General features: G+C 41.5%; 1 protein-coding gene across 1 annotated transcript in view; it reads left to right on the forward strand.

The window, feature by feature from the left end:
- Positions 1-586: 586 nt before the first annotated feature.
- The window catches only part of KLHDC2 (kelch domain containing 2), a 55041-nt gene continuing 38269 nt past the window's right edge, over positions 587-17358 (forward strand). The window contains exons 1-2 of the mRNA XM_036735801.1: positions 587-1196; positions 7554-7633. Of these exons, the coding sequence (XP_036591696.1) occupies positions 1035-1196; positions 7554-7633 (242 nt within the window). The 5' untranslated portion in view covers positions 587-1034. The remainder of the gene's footprint in view (positions 1197-7553; positions 7634-17358) is intronic.

The following is a 17358-nucleotide window of genomic DNA, read 5'->3' on the forward strand; positions in this document are numbered from 1 at the left end:
CCCAACCAGACCATACACTCGATTATATAATACTTTATATAAAAATTCAGGTTTCTAAAGGTTGGTGACAAATTACATTTGCATTTTTTAATTCAGCATCAAACGTAAAACACCAAGAGATTCGTTAAGTGACCTTTCCCTCCGCTTATTACTTTCAATTTATCCTGTCTTGTTTGTACATAATTGCTTGCACGGCCAGAATACACCCAAGTGCCTACCGTACAGCAGGCTCTCATTAAGTGCTCCACTAGTTGATTACCTGCAGACTAATGTAACTGCGCAGGTGGTTTCCCAACCCCCCCTTTTCTTTGTCTCTCCAAAGTCTAGAAGGAAATCCTGGAAGTAGCCCCTACTTCATCCCGGACCATGGGCTGCCTCTTTCCCAGCTCACACTTTGGTCACAAGGTGGCGTTTGTAAGGTTGTCAGTTTGCCTTTCTGGCTTTAAGAGGGACCCGGGCGCCTCTAGCTCGGAGAGGGAATTGGGATGGAAGGAGGGCGGGGAGGGCGGGGAGGCTGGGCCAAAACGAGGACGCCTGGAGGACCGCCGTTCGGGGGCGCTGACAGCTCCGCTAGGCTTCCGCACCTGCGTCCAGGGTCTTCTCCAGGAGAACTGACGCTTTCCGCTCCGAGGTATAAACAAGGGGCTGTCGGGCGGAAGCTCAGGCTCGGGCCAGGGTCAGTTCTTGCGGGGCGGCGAGGCCTGGCCGGGCCTCTGACGCCAGCCAGGGCTGTCCCAGTAGCGGCCTTGGCGAAGCGAAGCAGCCCGAGCCGTGACCGGACCCGGGGCTTCGGGGCCGAGCGGTCCTGAGACCCCAGCTGCTTCCCCCTAACAGCGGAGCCCACGGCAGAGGCCGCCGGTCCGCCTCCGGGGGTCCCGGGCCGAAGTTGACGCGACTCCGGGGCCAGGTGGGCGAGGGGCAGGCCGGCCCCACGTCCTCTGCCGCGTCCTCCGGGGAGGGCCCGGGGGCGACTTTGTTTTCCCTCTCCCCGGGTCCGGGTGCGCCGGTGGTTCTTGAGTAAAGAACAAACCAGAATGGCTGATGGAGAGGAGGAGGAGCTGCAGGTGGAGGAGCCGCCGCCGGGGCCCGCAGACCAGGAGAGCTTGGAGCTTCTCGAAGCGGCCACTCCGGCCGAGCGCAGCGGCCACGTCGCGGTTAGCGACGGGCGACACATGCTTGTCTGGGGCGGCTACAAGGTCGGTAACCAAAGTACGGGGCTGTGTTGTCTTCACCAGGCCCCTGCCCCGTCTCTCCGAAGGGCAGCGAATCATTACCCTTGTTTTGTGTCGGGGTCCTCCTCCCTGGCAGTGCGGCGGAGCCTGCGATCCCTTCTCAGTGACGTTTTTGAATGCATAAAATTCATAGCATTAAGAAGGAAATTAATAATATTGAAATATGCATATATGTACACACGCGCACACACATAACATATGTGTATGTATACACACTATATCTGTATCTTTTTTAACCTAAAACTCCCCAGCCTCCAGATTAAGAAATCAGGATTTATCTCACGAATTAGGCAGATTTCACAAGGAGAAGTTTTATGTCTTTTTTCAGTTAGCCAGCATTTATCAGATGCCTACTTTATGCTTGCAGCTGTGCTGGGGATACAAGAAATGGAAATGAAACCGTTCCTATTGGAAAGGATAAGGGGAGCAGACGGTATCTACTTTGTTATATACAGAGTAAATATAAAGAAAATACAGAGTAGTTTGGTGGTGTGGAACATAGGGCCCTAGCAGTAGAGGCGATCAGAGAAGGATCTGTGTAGAAGGTGATGCTGGAGCTGCATCTTGAAGGAAAAAGGGGACTCCGAAGCAGAAGTGATGAGGGAGGACATTCGGCTGTATGGCTATGGCAGGGAGACAGGTATCTCGTGTCAGCAACAAGGAGAAAGCCAATTTCCCCAATTGCCATAGTGAGGGAGGAGGAGAAATGTCCGGTGATGATGGAAAGATAAGATTAAGGCCTTGTTACGAAAGGATTAAAAAACTAAATAGAGGAGTTTAAATTTTATCCTTCTGGCAGTAGACTGTCGGATTAATCTAGGCAAGAGGTGATGAGGGATTGAACTAGGTGGTAGCTGTGTGAGTAAGGAGAAGAATGATTGTGATGGCTGAAATGGCGAGATTTGGCAGCTTATGTGGCAGTAAGGAAGAGTGAAGAATTGAGGATAATGCTGAGGTAATGAATCTGGGAGACTGGAAGGATAGTGGTGTCTCTGAGAAAAATGGAAACTTGGCAGTAGTGAGAGTTTGGGGGGGGTGTTGCAGGATGGGAAATGTGCTCTGTTCTAGATGGGATTGTTGGATCTGAGATTTTTCCAGTACATCCAATCTGAAATGGCCAGTGGGTGATTGATTAGTGATATAAGACTTAAGAGAGAATACTTCAAGAAATACCCATAGTTGGGGTCTTTGATATGGATGAGGAACACTAAGTCGGGTAGGAGAATAACCAATAGAGAGAAGAGAGTGTCTTGGAAGAGAGGATGATCATCAGGGTCAAATACAACAACAGGTTAGGTGAGTAGGATGAGGACTGAGAAAAGACTGTCCATATTTGGCAATTAGGAGATTGTTTTCAATTTTGGAGAGAGCAAATTCAGTTGAGTGAATGAAGTCGGAAGCCATATGGCAAAATGTTGAAAAGTGTCTTCCTTTCCCTCTTTATGCATCCTCAGATGTTTTGAATGCCCAGAGTGGCACCCTGCTATTTTCTTGTCCTGATCCAGTGTTATATTGACATGTAACAACTATTGGTTACTAGCAGTTTCTCTTAGAATTCAGATGTTTTCCTGTTATTTATAGAAGTGCTGTCATTCACAAATGTTTTAAAAGTGTACACTCTTGGTGTTAAGCATGGGTTATATAAAGATAAATAAGCCATAATCTTTGCTTTGAGGAGCATACAACCTGGTTGTTGAGGTAGTAATATTTTTGGTATTGTTTTTTGTAAATGTTATTTAGGATGTTGTGCTGAACTAAATGACCATGCAGACTTTTGTTGGTCTAACTTTCTATGAGTCTAAGTAAATGTATTCTTTTGTACTTTTGCCTCATTCCCTGGTGGCAGCAACACAGAAATATTTAAAATATTATGGCTAGTCTGGAAAGCTAGTTTTGGAAAACTTTGACCACTGAGACCAGGATAGTCCCATTTGGTAGTTTTAGTTCAGCCTAGTGCAGGGGTGGAGAACTTGCTGCCTTGAGGCCACATGTGACCTTCTAGGCCTTTTGACTGAGTCCAAGTTTTACAGAACAAATCCTTATATTAAGGGGATCTGTTCTGTGAAGTTTGGATTCAGTCAAAGGGCTACACTTGAGGACCTAGAAAGCCACCTGTGGCCTTGAGGCCACAGGTTCCCCATGACTAGCCTGGTCTGTCTAATCTTTTCCCTTTTAGTAGGAAAGGATCACACATTGTAGTGGATAGAGCACTAGAATTGGAGTCAGGAAAACTTATGTTCAGATCCTGCCTCAGACTCTTAGTAGCTGTGTGGTGTTAGGCAAGTCACTTACTCTGTCTTAGCCTCAATTCCAGGGTTATTGTGAGGATAAAATGAAATATTTATAAAATTCTCTGCGAACTTTAAAGCACTATGTGCATGGTAGTTGTTATGGGACTATTGTTGTTTAAAATCAGGATTGAACCCAGATATTCTAATTCCAGTACCAGTATTCTTTCCATTAAATGGTTGTCGGTGATTTTCCTAAAGTGTAGCTCTGACCCTACTCAGTATTAACTCTAGTGTCTCTCTATTCCCTCTAGGATCAAAATATAAATTTCTCTGTTTATAATTTAAAGCCTTTCACAACTTGACACGAGCCTACCTACCTTTTTATACGTTAATCTCCTTCTACTCTTGGCGTCACCCAAATTTGCCTTCTTGATGTTCCTCAGAGACAACACTCCATTTCCCATCTTTGTGCCTTTGTACAGTTTGTCATCCTTACCTCCACCCTTTAGTTCAGCTTAGGTGCCACCTTCTACAGTGAAACTTTTCTCAATTCCTCCAGTTGCTAGTGATTTCCCATCTTAAAATTTTGAAAAGCAGTGTGGCATAGTGGGTAGAGAACTGACCTTGAAATCAGGCAAACCTGGGTTCAAATCTGACTTCTGATACCATTTTCTTAATTTCTCAGTGATTTAGGCATCTCTTCTAAGAAGCTGCAGAAAAGGTACCAACTTGCATTGGTAGAGGAAGTTTCCTCACTTGAGAGTTCTCAGTACCTATGAAATTCAAGTCTGGGCCCTAGCCCTATCCCTTTTTAAATATGTACATACTGTCTTCCCAGATAGAATGTGAACTCTACTCAAAGTAGGGTCTGTTTTATTTTTGTCTTTGTATACTAACTGCCTAGCAGATAGTAGGCACTTAATAAATTGAAAGCTGGGTTAGTGGATATGAAGAATGTTTTTCTCATTGGCTCTCTTGAAGTATAATTAAGGTATTTTATCCCAGTGTGGCTAGAACTAAGGTCATGGAACTGATCTGTTTTGTTCCCATTTGGCAGTGTTCTATGGCCATAGGCTGTAGTCATAGTGCCAGCCATCTCCCGGATATGTATGTACCTTTGATGACAAGGGCAGGCTCATGAAAGTGTATGAATAGAACATCAAAAATTTACCACCAATGCTAGGGGAAAAAAAAGCACAAATGCTACAGATGATGAGTTATTAGATTTTTCATTATGAAAGAAAATGAATTTTCTCCTTGCTTTTTTTTCAATTAATGAAGCTGTAGTTTCTTACTCTCCTATCTCCCCACCCCTTCATCGAAAAGTATAGGAAAAAACCCTTATGTATAGTCGAGCAAAACAAATTCTTGATTTGGCCACATTAGCCAGTATATAAGTATTCATGAAGGGCCTACTATTTGCCTGGCATAGTGCTAAGCACTGGGAATACAAAGAAAGGCAAAAACACAATCTCTCTCTCAAGGAGCTCATGGTCTAATGGCAGAGACGACTGGCAAACAACTGTATATAAACAAGATATAGACAAGATAAATTGGACATAATAAATTGGATAGAGGAAAAACATTAGTTTTAAGGGGGACTGATAAAAGTTTTTTATAACAGATGAAATTTAGCTAGGAATTAAAAGAGGCCAGGGAAACTAAGAGATGAAGATAATGAGGGAGAACATTCCATGTATGGGGGACAGCTAGTGAAGATGCCCAGAGTCAAGAGAGTCTTAACCGCAAGGAAGTAAGGAGGAGGGGTATAAGATGATTGGAAAGATTGGGGATGGGGTGCTATTATAAATGACTTTAAAAGCCATCAGAGGATTTTACATTTGATCTTGCAGGTGATAGGGAGTGTCTGGTGTTTACTGAATAGGGGAGGGGGAAGGGAGGGAAGGGAGCGGTGACATGGTTAGAGCCACACTTTAGGAAGACCAATTTGACAGCTAAGTGAAGGATATGCTAGAGTGGGGAGAGACGCGGTAGGGAGACCAACTAGCCAGCTATTTTAATATTCAGGCATGAGATGATGAGGACCTGCCCTAGGGTGATGGTAATGTCAGAGGAGAGAAAGGAGCATATTGGAGAAATATTGGCAAAGTAGAATCAACAGTACTTGGCATCTAATTACATATGGGGTGTGAGAAAAAATGAGAATTGAGAATGACACCTGGGTTGCTAGCCTGGCTTAATGGGAGGATAGTTTGAAAGGAAGCCTTAAGGGAAAAATAGTAAGTTCAGTTTTGGATTTATTGAGTTAAGGATGTCTGTAGAACATAGACATAGTTCAGCGTGTACAATAGGCAGGTGGAGATAAGAGTCTAGAAGTCAGGAGAGATAGGGCTGAACAAGTAGATCTGAGAATCATCTGGTTGTTTTTATTGTTGAATCTGACAGTTGAGTCTGACTGTGACCCTGTTTGGGGTTTTTTGGCAAAGATACTGGAATGGTTTGCCATCTTCTCCAGATAATTTTACAGATGAGGAACTGAGGCAAACAGGATTAAATAGCTTGCTTAAGGTCACACAGCTAGTAAATTTCTGGGGTTGGATTTAAACTCAGGTCCTTCTGACTCCAGCCATGGCTATCTATTCATTCTGACACCTAGCCATACCCCTGAATCATCAATGTAGAGATGATTCAATCCATGGGAGCTTAATGAGACAACCAAGAAAAGCAGTATAGAGGAAGAAGAGAAGAGAGACTAGGACAGAGCCCTAGGTCAGCCTGGATAAAGATCCGTCAAGGGAGACTAAGAAGGGAGCAGTCAGACAAGTAGGAGGAGAACTAGGAAAGAGTAGTCACAAAAACTGGGAGGAGAGTATTGAGGAGAAGAGGGTGATTGATAGTTTCAGAGACTGAAGAGATATCAAGAAGGACAAAGATTGAAAAAAGGCTTGGCAGTTAAATCATTGGTAACTTTGAAGAGGGCAGCTAGTTGGTGCACCGGATAGAGTGTCAGGCCTGGAATTAGGAAGATGAGAGAGACTTCCTGAATTCAAATCTGGCCTCAGACATTTAGTAGCTATGTGGCCTTGGGTTGCCATTTCCTCATCTGTAAAATGAGCTGGAGAAGGAAATGGCAAAACCACTCAAGTATCTTTGCTAAGAAAACCCCAGATGGGGTCATGAAGATTCAGATATGACCAAAAAGCATCTGAACAACAACTGAGACTTTGGAGAGATCAATTTTGGTTGAATGATGAGGCCCTAACTATAGAAGAATTAAGAAGAGAGGAAAGAAATGGAAGCTTTCTTGAGAATTTTAGCCTCAAAATGGAGGAGGAATAGGTGGCAATAGCTAGCAGGTGTAGACAGATTGAGTGAGGGGGTTTTGAGGATGGGAAGACTTGAGTGTGTTTTTAGATAGTAGGAAAGCAGCCAGTAGACAGAGAAGTAATGGAGTGGAGTTGATAGAGCAGTCTGTGCATGTAAAGGGCTTACCTTGGCAAGGAGGAGGGCATCTTCTTCCTGTGAAGTGAGAGATGAAGGAAGAGAGAGGGGCCAGAAGCGTCTAATGGGAGATGAGAGGGAACTAATTTTTTTCAATGAAATGTGAGACAAGGGTTTCTGCTGAGAGGGTGAGGAGAGAGGGAATAATGGGAGTGAGGAGGTATGCAGAATTTGGGAAAGCCTCTGTGGCTAGTGGGATAGTTATTTGACTAGAGAGGTGTGAAAAGATTGCTTTCCCTAATGAGGGGTCCACTTGACAGTAGGTAATATAAAGTTGTAGTGGGGGAGGTCAGTATATCTACGTTCATTCAGCAGAAAATGTGTATGTACAAAGGCAAAAAATATAACACAATAGGATTTTCATGTATTTCTGAGACCAGCTCATAGGATCTTGGGAAATGCTGAATTTTAAAGGTTAGTCCATTGATATTCAATATTATTACAATCAGAGTGGGAATGTGTTACTATTATTAGTTTTTTCAGAAAACTTATTAATAAGTAATTAAAACTTAAATGTGAAATGAAACAAAAAGATAATACCTATTTAATATACAAATCTACAAATGCTTGGTATCTTTTAAATTAATACTCTTTTGTATGTGTGTGTGTGTGTTGTTTTTTTTTTTAGAATGCTCAAGTCAGAGGATTTTATGATTTTTATCTGCCTAGAGATGAAATATGGATCTACAACATGGAGACTGGAAGATGGTAACTTCAAATAGTATATATAGATGGGGCCAGGGATGAAAATTCATGTAAGCTTTTAAAAGGGAAAAGCAACTGAATAGAAGTTCCACTAATTTTCACTAAATAAAGGTCTCAGCGAATTATGCTAAATTAATGTGCTTTAGAAAATCATGGAGGGGTATGTGTGTATATGTGAGTATGTATCTGTGTGTGGTTCTTATAGAATCTTAAGTGACTGTAGGCCAGGAGTTTTTAATCTTTTTTTGTTTCACAGACTCCTTTGGTAATCTGGCGAAGCTTAGGACTCCTTAGAATAATGTTTTTAAAGGCATTAAGTTAAATACATATGATTATAAAGAAAACCAAGAGTATTAAAATACACTTGCCAAAATGTTTTCCTTTAAAGTTCATGGATCCCCAGTTAAGAACTTTTGCTCTAGATCCTGTTTATTTTTGAAGAGTTTGCTTGAGGGTTTCATGACTACAGATAAGGATACTTTAGTGTACAGAATAAGAGGTAGAGACAGTGCACATCTGCTGATGGAGATGAAAAATGTTTCTAAAAATTATGTCTGGATTGCATAATCTTCTACAAGCAATATCAAGTGGGGGGACCCTGAATAAAAATAGTATAATTTCTGGAATCTGCTTGGGAGGAAAATAGAAGTTGTATGCCATTTTATTGAACTTAGTGCACTTTTACTTTTATCTTATAATTTAAAAACCTCATTATATAAATTTTCAAATAAACTGTTACAAAAGAGACATTATAAAGAGGTATTGTAGTACTAAAGCAGTGCCCTCTAGTTATAATTACAATATAAATTCTGCATGTTTTTCAAAATTGTTTGGTCGTTTTCGGTAGTGTTTGGCCTTCATGATCCCTTTTGGGGTTATCTTGGCAAAGATATTGGAGTGGTTTGGCATTTTCTCTAGCTCATTTTACAGATGAGGAAACTGAGGCAAATTGGGTTAAATGACTTGCCCAGGGTCACATAACTTGTGTTTGAGGCCAGATTTAAACTCAGCTCTTCTGATTTCAGGCCTGGCACTCTATCTACTGTGTCACCTAGCTTCCCCAAATTTCTTTCTATTCTTTTGTATTTCTGTTTCGGTTCTATTTCCCAAAATAGTATATTGGTGATATTTTGGAGTTTATAAACTTGGTTTGTGGCATAGGATTTACAGTATAGGATTCACATGAAAACCTCCAGCAAGGATTGTTGGAGTGGGGAGGGAGCCCTGAGCTATGACATTCTATTTCTGGTTGGTTAATTAAGGAATTATATTGGTCTGAAATCTGTCAGCAACTTTTGCTGTCATGTTAAAGAGGATTTGTTTTGTTTGGCTTTAGAGAGTAGAATTAGGAACAATTTGATATAAACGAATACTTCCTAATTCTTATCCAAACGTTAAGTGGGCTGCTTTGGGAAGAACCTAGTTCCCTCTCACTGGAAATTCCTTTATTCAAGGGATTATTTTTTCATATTCTTCTTTTTCGTTTTTGCTACATAGGATCTTAGGAGTAATGAATAGAGTATTGGACTTGGAATCAGGAAGACCTGAGTTTGAATTCTGCCTCAGGCACTTAGCTATGTGATCCTGACCAAGTTACATCACCTTGCTGTGTCTCAGTATTCTAATCTCTGAGATTAGAATCAGTAAGAAGCCTTTCCCTGATTGTTAATGTATAATCTATTTCTTTTTTTTGCGTATTATTTGGTGTCCATTACGTCCCATATATACTCAGTTCTTTTCTTTTTTTGGAGGGGGGGGTTCAGTTGAGTTCGCTTTATTTATTTATTTATTTTAAATTTAATTTAAATTTATTTATTTAACATATTTGGTTTTCAGCATTGATTTTCACAACAGTTTGAATTACAAATTTTCTCCCCATTTCTACCCTCCCCCCCACTCCAAGATGGCTTATATTCTGGTTGCCCTGTTCCCCAGTCAACCCTCCCCTCTATCACCCTCCTCCCCTCTCATCCCCTTTTCCCTTCCTTTCTTGTAGGGCAAGATAAACTTCTACGCCCCATTGCCTGTGTATCTTATTTTTTAGTTGCATGCAAAAACTTTTTTTTTTTTTGAACATCTGATTTTAAAACTTTGAGTTGCAAATTCTCTCCCCTCTTCCCTTCCCACCCACCCTCTCTAAGAAGTCGAGCAATTCAACCTAGGCCACACATGTATCATTATGTATAACCCTTCCACAATACTCATGTTGTGAAAGACTAACTACATTTTGCTCCTTTTCAACCCATCCCGCTTTATTGAATTTTCTCCCTTGACCCTGTCCCCTTTCCAAAGTGTTTGTTTTTGATTACCTTCACCCCCATCTGCCCTCCCCTCCATCATCCCCCCCCTTTTATTTTTTTTTCTTCCTCCCTCTTCTTTCCTGTGGGGTAAGATACACAGCTGAGTATATATGGTATTCCCTCCTCAGGCCAAATCTGATGAGCGCAAGGTTCACTCATTCCCCCCTCACCTGCCCTCTCCCCTCCTCCCACAGAACTGCTTCCTCTTGCCACCTTTATGTGAGATAATCCACCCCATTCTATCTCTCCCTGTCTCCCTCTCTCAGTATGATGCTCTCTCATCCCTTAATTTCATTTTATTTCTTTTAGATATCTTCCCTTCATCTTCAACTCACCCTGTGTCACACATATATATACACATAGATATATACATACATACACATTCACTTATATATATATATATACATAAACATATATATATGCATATTCCCTTCAGCTACCCTAATACTGAGGTCTCATGAATCATCCATGTCCTCTTTCCATGTAGGAATGTAAACAAAACAGTTCAACTTTAGTAAGTCCCTTGCAATTTCTGTTTCTTGATTACCTTTTCATGCTTCTCTTGATTCTTATGTTTGAAAGTCAAATTTTCTATTCAGTTCTGGTCTTTTCACTGAGAAAGCTTGAAAGTCCTCTATTTTATTGAAAATCCATATTTTGCCTTGTAGCATAATACTCAGTTTTGCTGGGTAGGTGATTCTAGGTTTTAATCCTAGCTCCATTGACCTCCGGAATATCGCATTCCAAGCCCTTCGATCTCTTAATGTAGAAGCTGCCAGATCCTGGGTTATTCTGATTGGGTTCCCACAATACTCAAATTGTTTCTTTCTGGCTGCTTGCAGTATTTTCTCCTTGATCTGGGAGCTCTGGAATTTGGTGACAATATTCCTAGGAGATTTCTTTTTTGGATCTATTTGAGGAGGCGATCGATGGATTCTTTCAATTTCTATTTTGCCCCGTGGCTCTAGAATATTAGGGCAGTTCTCCTTCATAATTTCTTGAAAGATGATATCTAGGCTCTTTTTTTGATCATGGCTTTGAGGTAGTCCAATAATTTTTAAATTATCTCTCCTGGATCTATTTTCCAGGTCAGTGGTTTTTCCAAGGAGATATTTCACATTGTCTTCCATTTTTTCATTCCTTTGGTTCTGTTTTATAATATCCTGGTTTCTCATAAAGTCACTAGCTTCCACTTGCTCCAATCTAATTTTTAAAGTAGTATTTTCTTCAGTGGTCTTTTGGACCTCCTTTTCCATTTGGCTAACTCTGCCTTTCAAGGCATTCTTCTCCTCATTGGCTTTTTGGAGCTCTTTTGCCATTTGAGTTATTCTGTTTTTTAAGGTGTTGTTTTCTTCAGTGTATTTTTCAGTATTTTTTTGGGTCTCCTTTAGCAAGTCATTGACTTGTTTTTCATGGCTTTCTCGCATCCTTCTCATTTCTCTTCCCAATTTTTCCTCTACTTCTCTAACTTGCTTTTCCAACTCCTTTTTGAGTTCTTCTATGGCCTAGGGCCAGTTCATGTTTTTCTTGGAGGCTTTTGTTGTAGGCTCTATGACTTTGTTGTCTTCTTTAGGCTGTATATTTTGGTCTTCTTTGTCAGCAAAGAAAGAATGTAAAGTCTGAGACTGAATCTGGGTGTGCTTTCGCTGCCTGGCCATATTCCCAACCAACTAACTTGACCCTTGAGTTTTTCAGTGGGGTATGACTGCTTGTAGACTAACGAGTTCTATGTTCCACGTTTGGGGGGGAGGTGCCAGCTCTGTCAGACCCGCACTGCTCCTTCCCCAAGAACCCCCAACCCGAACTGGGCTTAGATCTTCGGCAGGCTGTGCACCCCTGCTCTGATCCACCACTTAATTCCTCCCACCAGGTGGGCCTGGAGTCGGAAGTAACAACAGCTGTAGCTGCCCCACCTCCGCTGCCCCTGGGGCTGGAAGCCGAACCTCAAACTCCTTCCACTCCCGCAACTTTTCCCACTAACTTTCTCCACTGTCTTTGGTGTTTGTGGGTTGAGAAGTCTCGTAACTGCCGCAGTTCACTGAATCAGGGCGCTAGGGCCCCCTCCGCCCGGCTTCTTGTCTGGATGGTCCACGCCGCTCAGGCTGGGCTCTGCTCCACTCTGTTCCCAGCTCCCAGCTCCGTGTGGAATAGACCTCACCCAGAGACCATCCAGGCTGTCCTGGGCTGGAGCCCTGCTTCCCTCTGCTGTTCTGTGGGTTCTGCCGTTCTAGAATTGGTTCAGAGCCATTTTTTATAGGTTTTTGGAGGGACTCGGTAACGGAGCTCACTCTAGTCCCTGCTTACCAGCCGCCATTTTCGTGTTCGCTTTCTCAGTTCTTTTCTTGAAGAAGATATTCATAACCTAAAGGCTTCTGTGAAGTTTATAAGTCTCTCTTTCCTTCTTTCTGAACAGTACTTTTCCCATATGTGTCTTGCCATCCTTACATTTTTCTGTGTTAGTCACAGAGCATCAGAGTGTGTTGAATTAATTTGGAGGGTCTTACTGAATTCTTTTTAAAATTTTTTTTTTTGAGGGGGGAAGGCAGGGCAATTGGGGTTAAGTGATTTGCCCAAGGTCACACAGCTAGTAAGTGTGTCAAGTTTCTGAGTGGTTGCCAAACTGGAGCGGTTTGCCATTTCCTTCTCCAGTGGATTAAGGCAGACAGAAGTTAAGCAACTTGCTCAGGGTTACACAGCTAGTAAGTATCTGAGGCTGATTTGAACTCAGGTCCTCCTGACTCTAGGGCCAGTGTTCTACTCACTGCGCCACCTAGCTACCCCTAAAATATCTTTACCTTTTCGTCCTCAGCACTGATTGTGTTGCATAAACTTTATTTGGCTTTTCAAAGACTACTTGAATTATCCTCCTGTTTGGCTACAGCTTCCATCTTCTGGTTTCTTTTATTGAAAGAATAATAAGTTTAAATAGATCAAGCTCTTCTAGAAGTCATTGGACTCAGTCATTTGAACAGGATCTCACATTTAGAGTACAAATAGTCAGTTTAACTGTGTGATTCTTAGCACCCTCTGTCTTCATTCCCACTACTCTGCCAGTCAGTTAGTATACATTTACTAAGTGTCTGCTATATTCCAGGGACAGCTAGATGTCTCAGTGGATAGAGCACTGAGCCTGGAGTCAAGAAGACCTGAGTTCAAATTCAGCCTCAGATACTAGCTGTGTAACCCTGGGCAAGTTGCTTAACTTCTTTTTGCCTTAATCCACTGGAGAAGGAAATGGCAAAGCATTCCAGTGTCTTTGCCCAGAAAACCCAGTGGCTAGTATTGGCATACTATAATCCATGGGGTCATCAAGAGTTGGACATGAATGAAAGACTGAACAGTAACAGTGTTCCAGAGATGGTGCTAAGCATGGGGAAATAAAAGAAAGGTAAAAGACATTCTCCGCTCTTGAGGAGCTCACAATCTATAGGGGATACAACATGCAAATAACTGTGTACAGACAAGCTACATACTAGATAAATTGGAAATAATCCCCAGAGGGAAGGCACTAGAATTAAGAAGGCTCAGGAAAGGCTTCCTGTAGAAGATGGGATTTTAACTGGGATTTGAAGAAAGCCACAGAAGTCAGGAGGTGGAGATGAGGAGGAAGAGCATTCCAGGCATGCGGCAGTCAGTGAAAATGCCTAGAGTCTGGAGATGAAGATGAAGATGATGTTTGAGGAACAGCAAGGAGGCCATTGCCACTGGAGTGAAGAGAATATGACTGGGAGTAAAATGTAAGAAGACTGGAAAGGTGGGGCACAAGTTATGAAAGGCTTTGAATATCAGAGGATTTTCTATTTGTTCCTAAAGGTGACAGGGAGCCACTGGAGTTTACCAAGTAGGGGAGTAACATAAGATGATCACTTTAACAATGAGGGGAGAATGGACTGAAGTGTTAAGAGCCTTATGTCAGGCAGACCAACCATCAAACTATTGCAATGGTCCAGGAGCCTACACTAAGGTGGTGGCAATATCAGAGGAGACTGGGGGCAAGGAGCATTTGCTAAAGGTGGTACAGAGGTAAAATCAACAGACCTTGGCAACAGATTGGATATAGGAGGTGAGTGAGAGTGAAGAGTTGCATTTGAATCGTGTTTGTGGGCCTGGGAGGATAGTGGAGCCTTGACAATAGTAGGGAAGTTTGAAAGGGTGGATGAAAGGGATTTAGGGGGAAAGATAATGAGTTCTGCTTTGGATAAGTTGAGTTCAAGATGCCACTATCACTATGGATATGGAAGAGGACCACACAGAAATAAGGACCATTTTGTGTTTTTCTTTGAGTTTCCTTGGCCAAAACAGTGCTTCACGGAGTGGGCTATTGTATTGATGATAAGTCTTTCCATACTTAGCTAGACTGGTTCTTGGTAATAGTCTCAGTCTATTGCTTAGGGTCATTATAAATCCTTTCCAACATAATAGAAGCTGCCAGAGCTTATGCTCCACTTTCAGGAACCTAGAGTAACCTCTATACCATGATGAGGGATCAGAGTAGGATCACTCAATCTTGAATTTATTTTAAAAAGTAATTGCTTATGAAAAATGGGAAGCATAAAACAGAAATGACATCAGTACAGGTTATAATCACTTTATATATAAGTTTAACCCATGTACATTCATTGCTGCAACCAGGAGACTGAAAAAACTCACTCTATAGATGAGTTCATATTCTACCAAGAAGTACGGTGGATGATTATGAGCAGAATCACGTTACAAATCAGAGAGAAGCAGTTTAAAGAAAACTTGACAGTGACTTCCAACCACGATTGGATGCCTGAACAGAAGCAGACAGCCTAGCTCCTGCACACCTATAAAAATTATGCCAGACCAAATGACGACTAAGAAATCCAGTGAGAAACTACATGAAATAACTTGGTCTCCCCAAGAACTGCATGACATCAGTGAGAAGCTCCCAGAGAATGGGAAAGAGGACCAACCCCAGAATGTAGCCAAAACAAGCCTCCTGACACTACTAGAGATGAGTCAGAGATGTGTGGAGACTTCAAGAGGAGAGGGTACTCCAGGGTAGTGAGAAGGGACCAAAAGTTATGGAGCAGGAATTTTTAGACTGGGACGACTTGGTCTGAAGGCCTCAAAACAGGCCTGCACAACCTGTGGCCCACCCGCTGCTTATGGCCCGAGGGCACACCCAAAGGATTTTGGGCCACCCAAAATCCTTTGGCAGGCTGCAGGTTGTGCAGGCCTACCTCAAAGGGTCCCTAGCATTATTTTTTTAAATAGCAGAGAGGGCCCTGGAGATTCAGCACTCTGAATATCAAAGAAACAGGGGAGCCAGGTGATTCAGATTGAGAAGTGGGAGGTAGGGGGAGGCTGAGCACCCCACCCAAGATGACAGTTGAAGGTAGAGCCTGGCACTGGCACAAAGCCCCAGTTTAGAATTGAGACTGGATAGACTAGTAAATTAAAGAAGAGACAGTCTGTTGTAAAGAATTAAAATATATACTTAGATACCCAAAATCCAACCAAAGAAAGCACCTCTATAATAACTGTAAACAGAGACTCAAAGGGAAATATGGATTTTCTACAAGGACTATATAAATTATGGAAGAAATTAAGCAAAAGATAATTAAATACAAACACTTGAAGAAAAAAATTGTGAGGAGAATGAAGCAGAAATTGAGCAGGAAGTAATAAACCTTACCCAAATAACGGACTCATTAAAAATTAGAATAGACCAGATAGAAATAGGTGATTCCAGGATAGAACAAGAAATAATAGAACAAAACCAAAAAACTGAAAAGATTTTCAGAAGACAATGCTATCTGCTATCAAAAACTGACCTGGAAAATGGGACAAAAAAGATTAAGAATCACTGGACTCTTTGAAAAGCATCATTTAAAAAAAAAAAAAAGCCTTGACAAGTTTCATAAATCAAATTTAGGAATTCATAAATGAAAACTACCCAAATATATTAAGGCAAAATGAAAATAAAAAGAATTCACCCACTATCTCCTTAAAACTCCAAAAGGTAAAGTCCCACAAATGTCATAGTCAAAATCTGGAGTGTCCAGGTCAGAAAATATGCCTTGGTCATCTAGAAAGAAGCAGTTCAAGTACCAGGGAATCAGTCTGTATTAAATAATACCTAACTAACATTTTCTGCTATAACTGAGGAATCTTGCAATACAGTATTCCCAAGAGCAAAAGCTACATATAAGCTTACAGCCAAGAATAGCTAATCCTGCTAAACGGAGTATATCCTACAGGGGAAACAACCCTGGACCTTTAATGGAACCTTTAATTATTCCTAATGAAAAGACCCTAGCCCTGAGGAAGAAGAAATGCAAACATGAGTCAAGAGACATAGGTAAATTTATTTGAACAGTTGGAAGGGGCAGTGTGATGACGAAGGGCTTAACATTCTAATAAGGAAGAAGAAACAAGAGTTTTCGAAGGGTTTTGAGGGAGTTAAGAAAAAGATTTGTGGACTGATTGGTTGTTCTGAGGGTTTTAAAAACAGAAGGAAAAGGAAGAGAAACAGGTAGTGGTAGGGAGATGGAGGTGGGTGTTAAAAGGGAGGGGATCATCCCAAGCAAAATAAACTTCCTGATGTTGAAGGGATATTAAAGGAAAATAGATAGTGCCTATCAGTTGGAGAATGGCTGAACAAACTGTGGTACATGAATTCATTGGACTATTAGTGTACTAAAAGATGATTTGAGATGAAAGAGATGATTTCAGAGAATCATTGATAACAGGCATAGTGAAGTGAGGAGAGCCAGAAAAATTTTTACAGTAACACTGTAAAGGAAAACTTCAAAAAACTTGAGCTCTCATCAAAGCAGTGGCCAACCACAACTCTAGAGAATCTGTGATGAAATATGTTGAAGATCTCCTGACAGAAAAATTCTGTCATTCTGAAAAATTCAGACTGCAGAAGGAAACATGTTTTTGGACAGGGCCACTATGTGCATTTGCTTTTGCTTGAATATGCTTCTTTGTTATGTTTGTTTTTTTCCCTTTTTCATGGGGGAGGGAGGTGTTATGGGATGGGAGAAGTGGTAATAGTGATCTAGATGGATGGATATAGATAGAGTAGATAGAGCTAGCATTTATATAGTGACTACTATGGGCCAGGCACTGTGCTAAGCACTTTACAAACATTTATTTGTTCCTCTAAACAACCCTGGGTGGTAGATGCTATTATTATCCCTATTTTACAGTTGAGGAAGCTGAAGCCGACAGTGGTTAAGAGACTTGCCTAATGTGACCCTGCTAGTAAGTGATGGCAAAATAAAAAAAGAGGGCCATTGAAATATTTTATTCTGATCTTAATAAATCCAAAATAAAACAAGCACAGTCGAGTCAACAAGTGTTTATTAAACACCTACTGTGTACCAGGCACTGTGCCAAGCACTGGGTATTCAAACAATGGCACAAAATAGTCCCTGCTTTCAAAGAGTTTAC

The sequence above is a fragment of the Trichosurus vulpecula genome, chromosome 8 (genome assembly GCF_011100635.1).
Source record: "Trichosurus vulpecula isolate mTriVul1 chromosome 8, mTriVul1.pri, whole genome shotgun sequence".
Taxonomy (NCBI): domain Eukaryota; kingdom Metazoa; phylum Chordata; class Mammalia; order Diprotodontia; family Phalangeridae; genus Trichosurus; species Trichosurus vulpecula.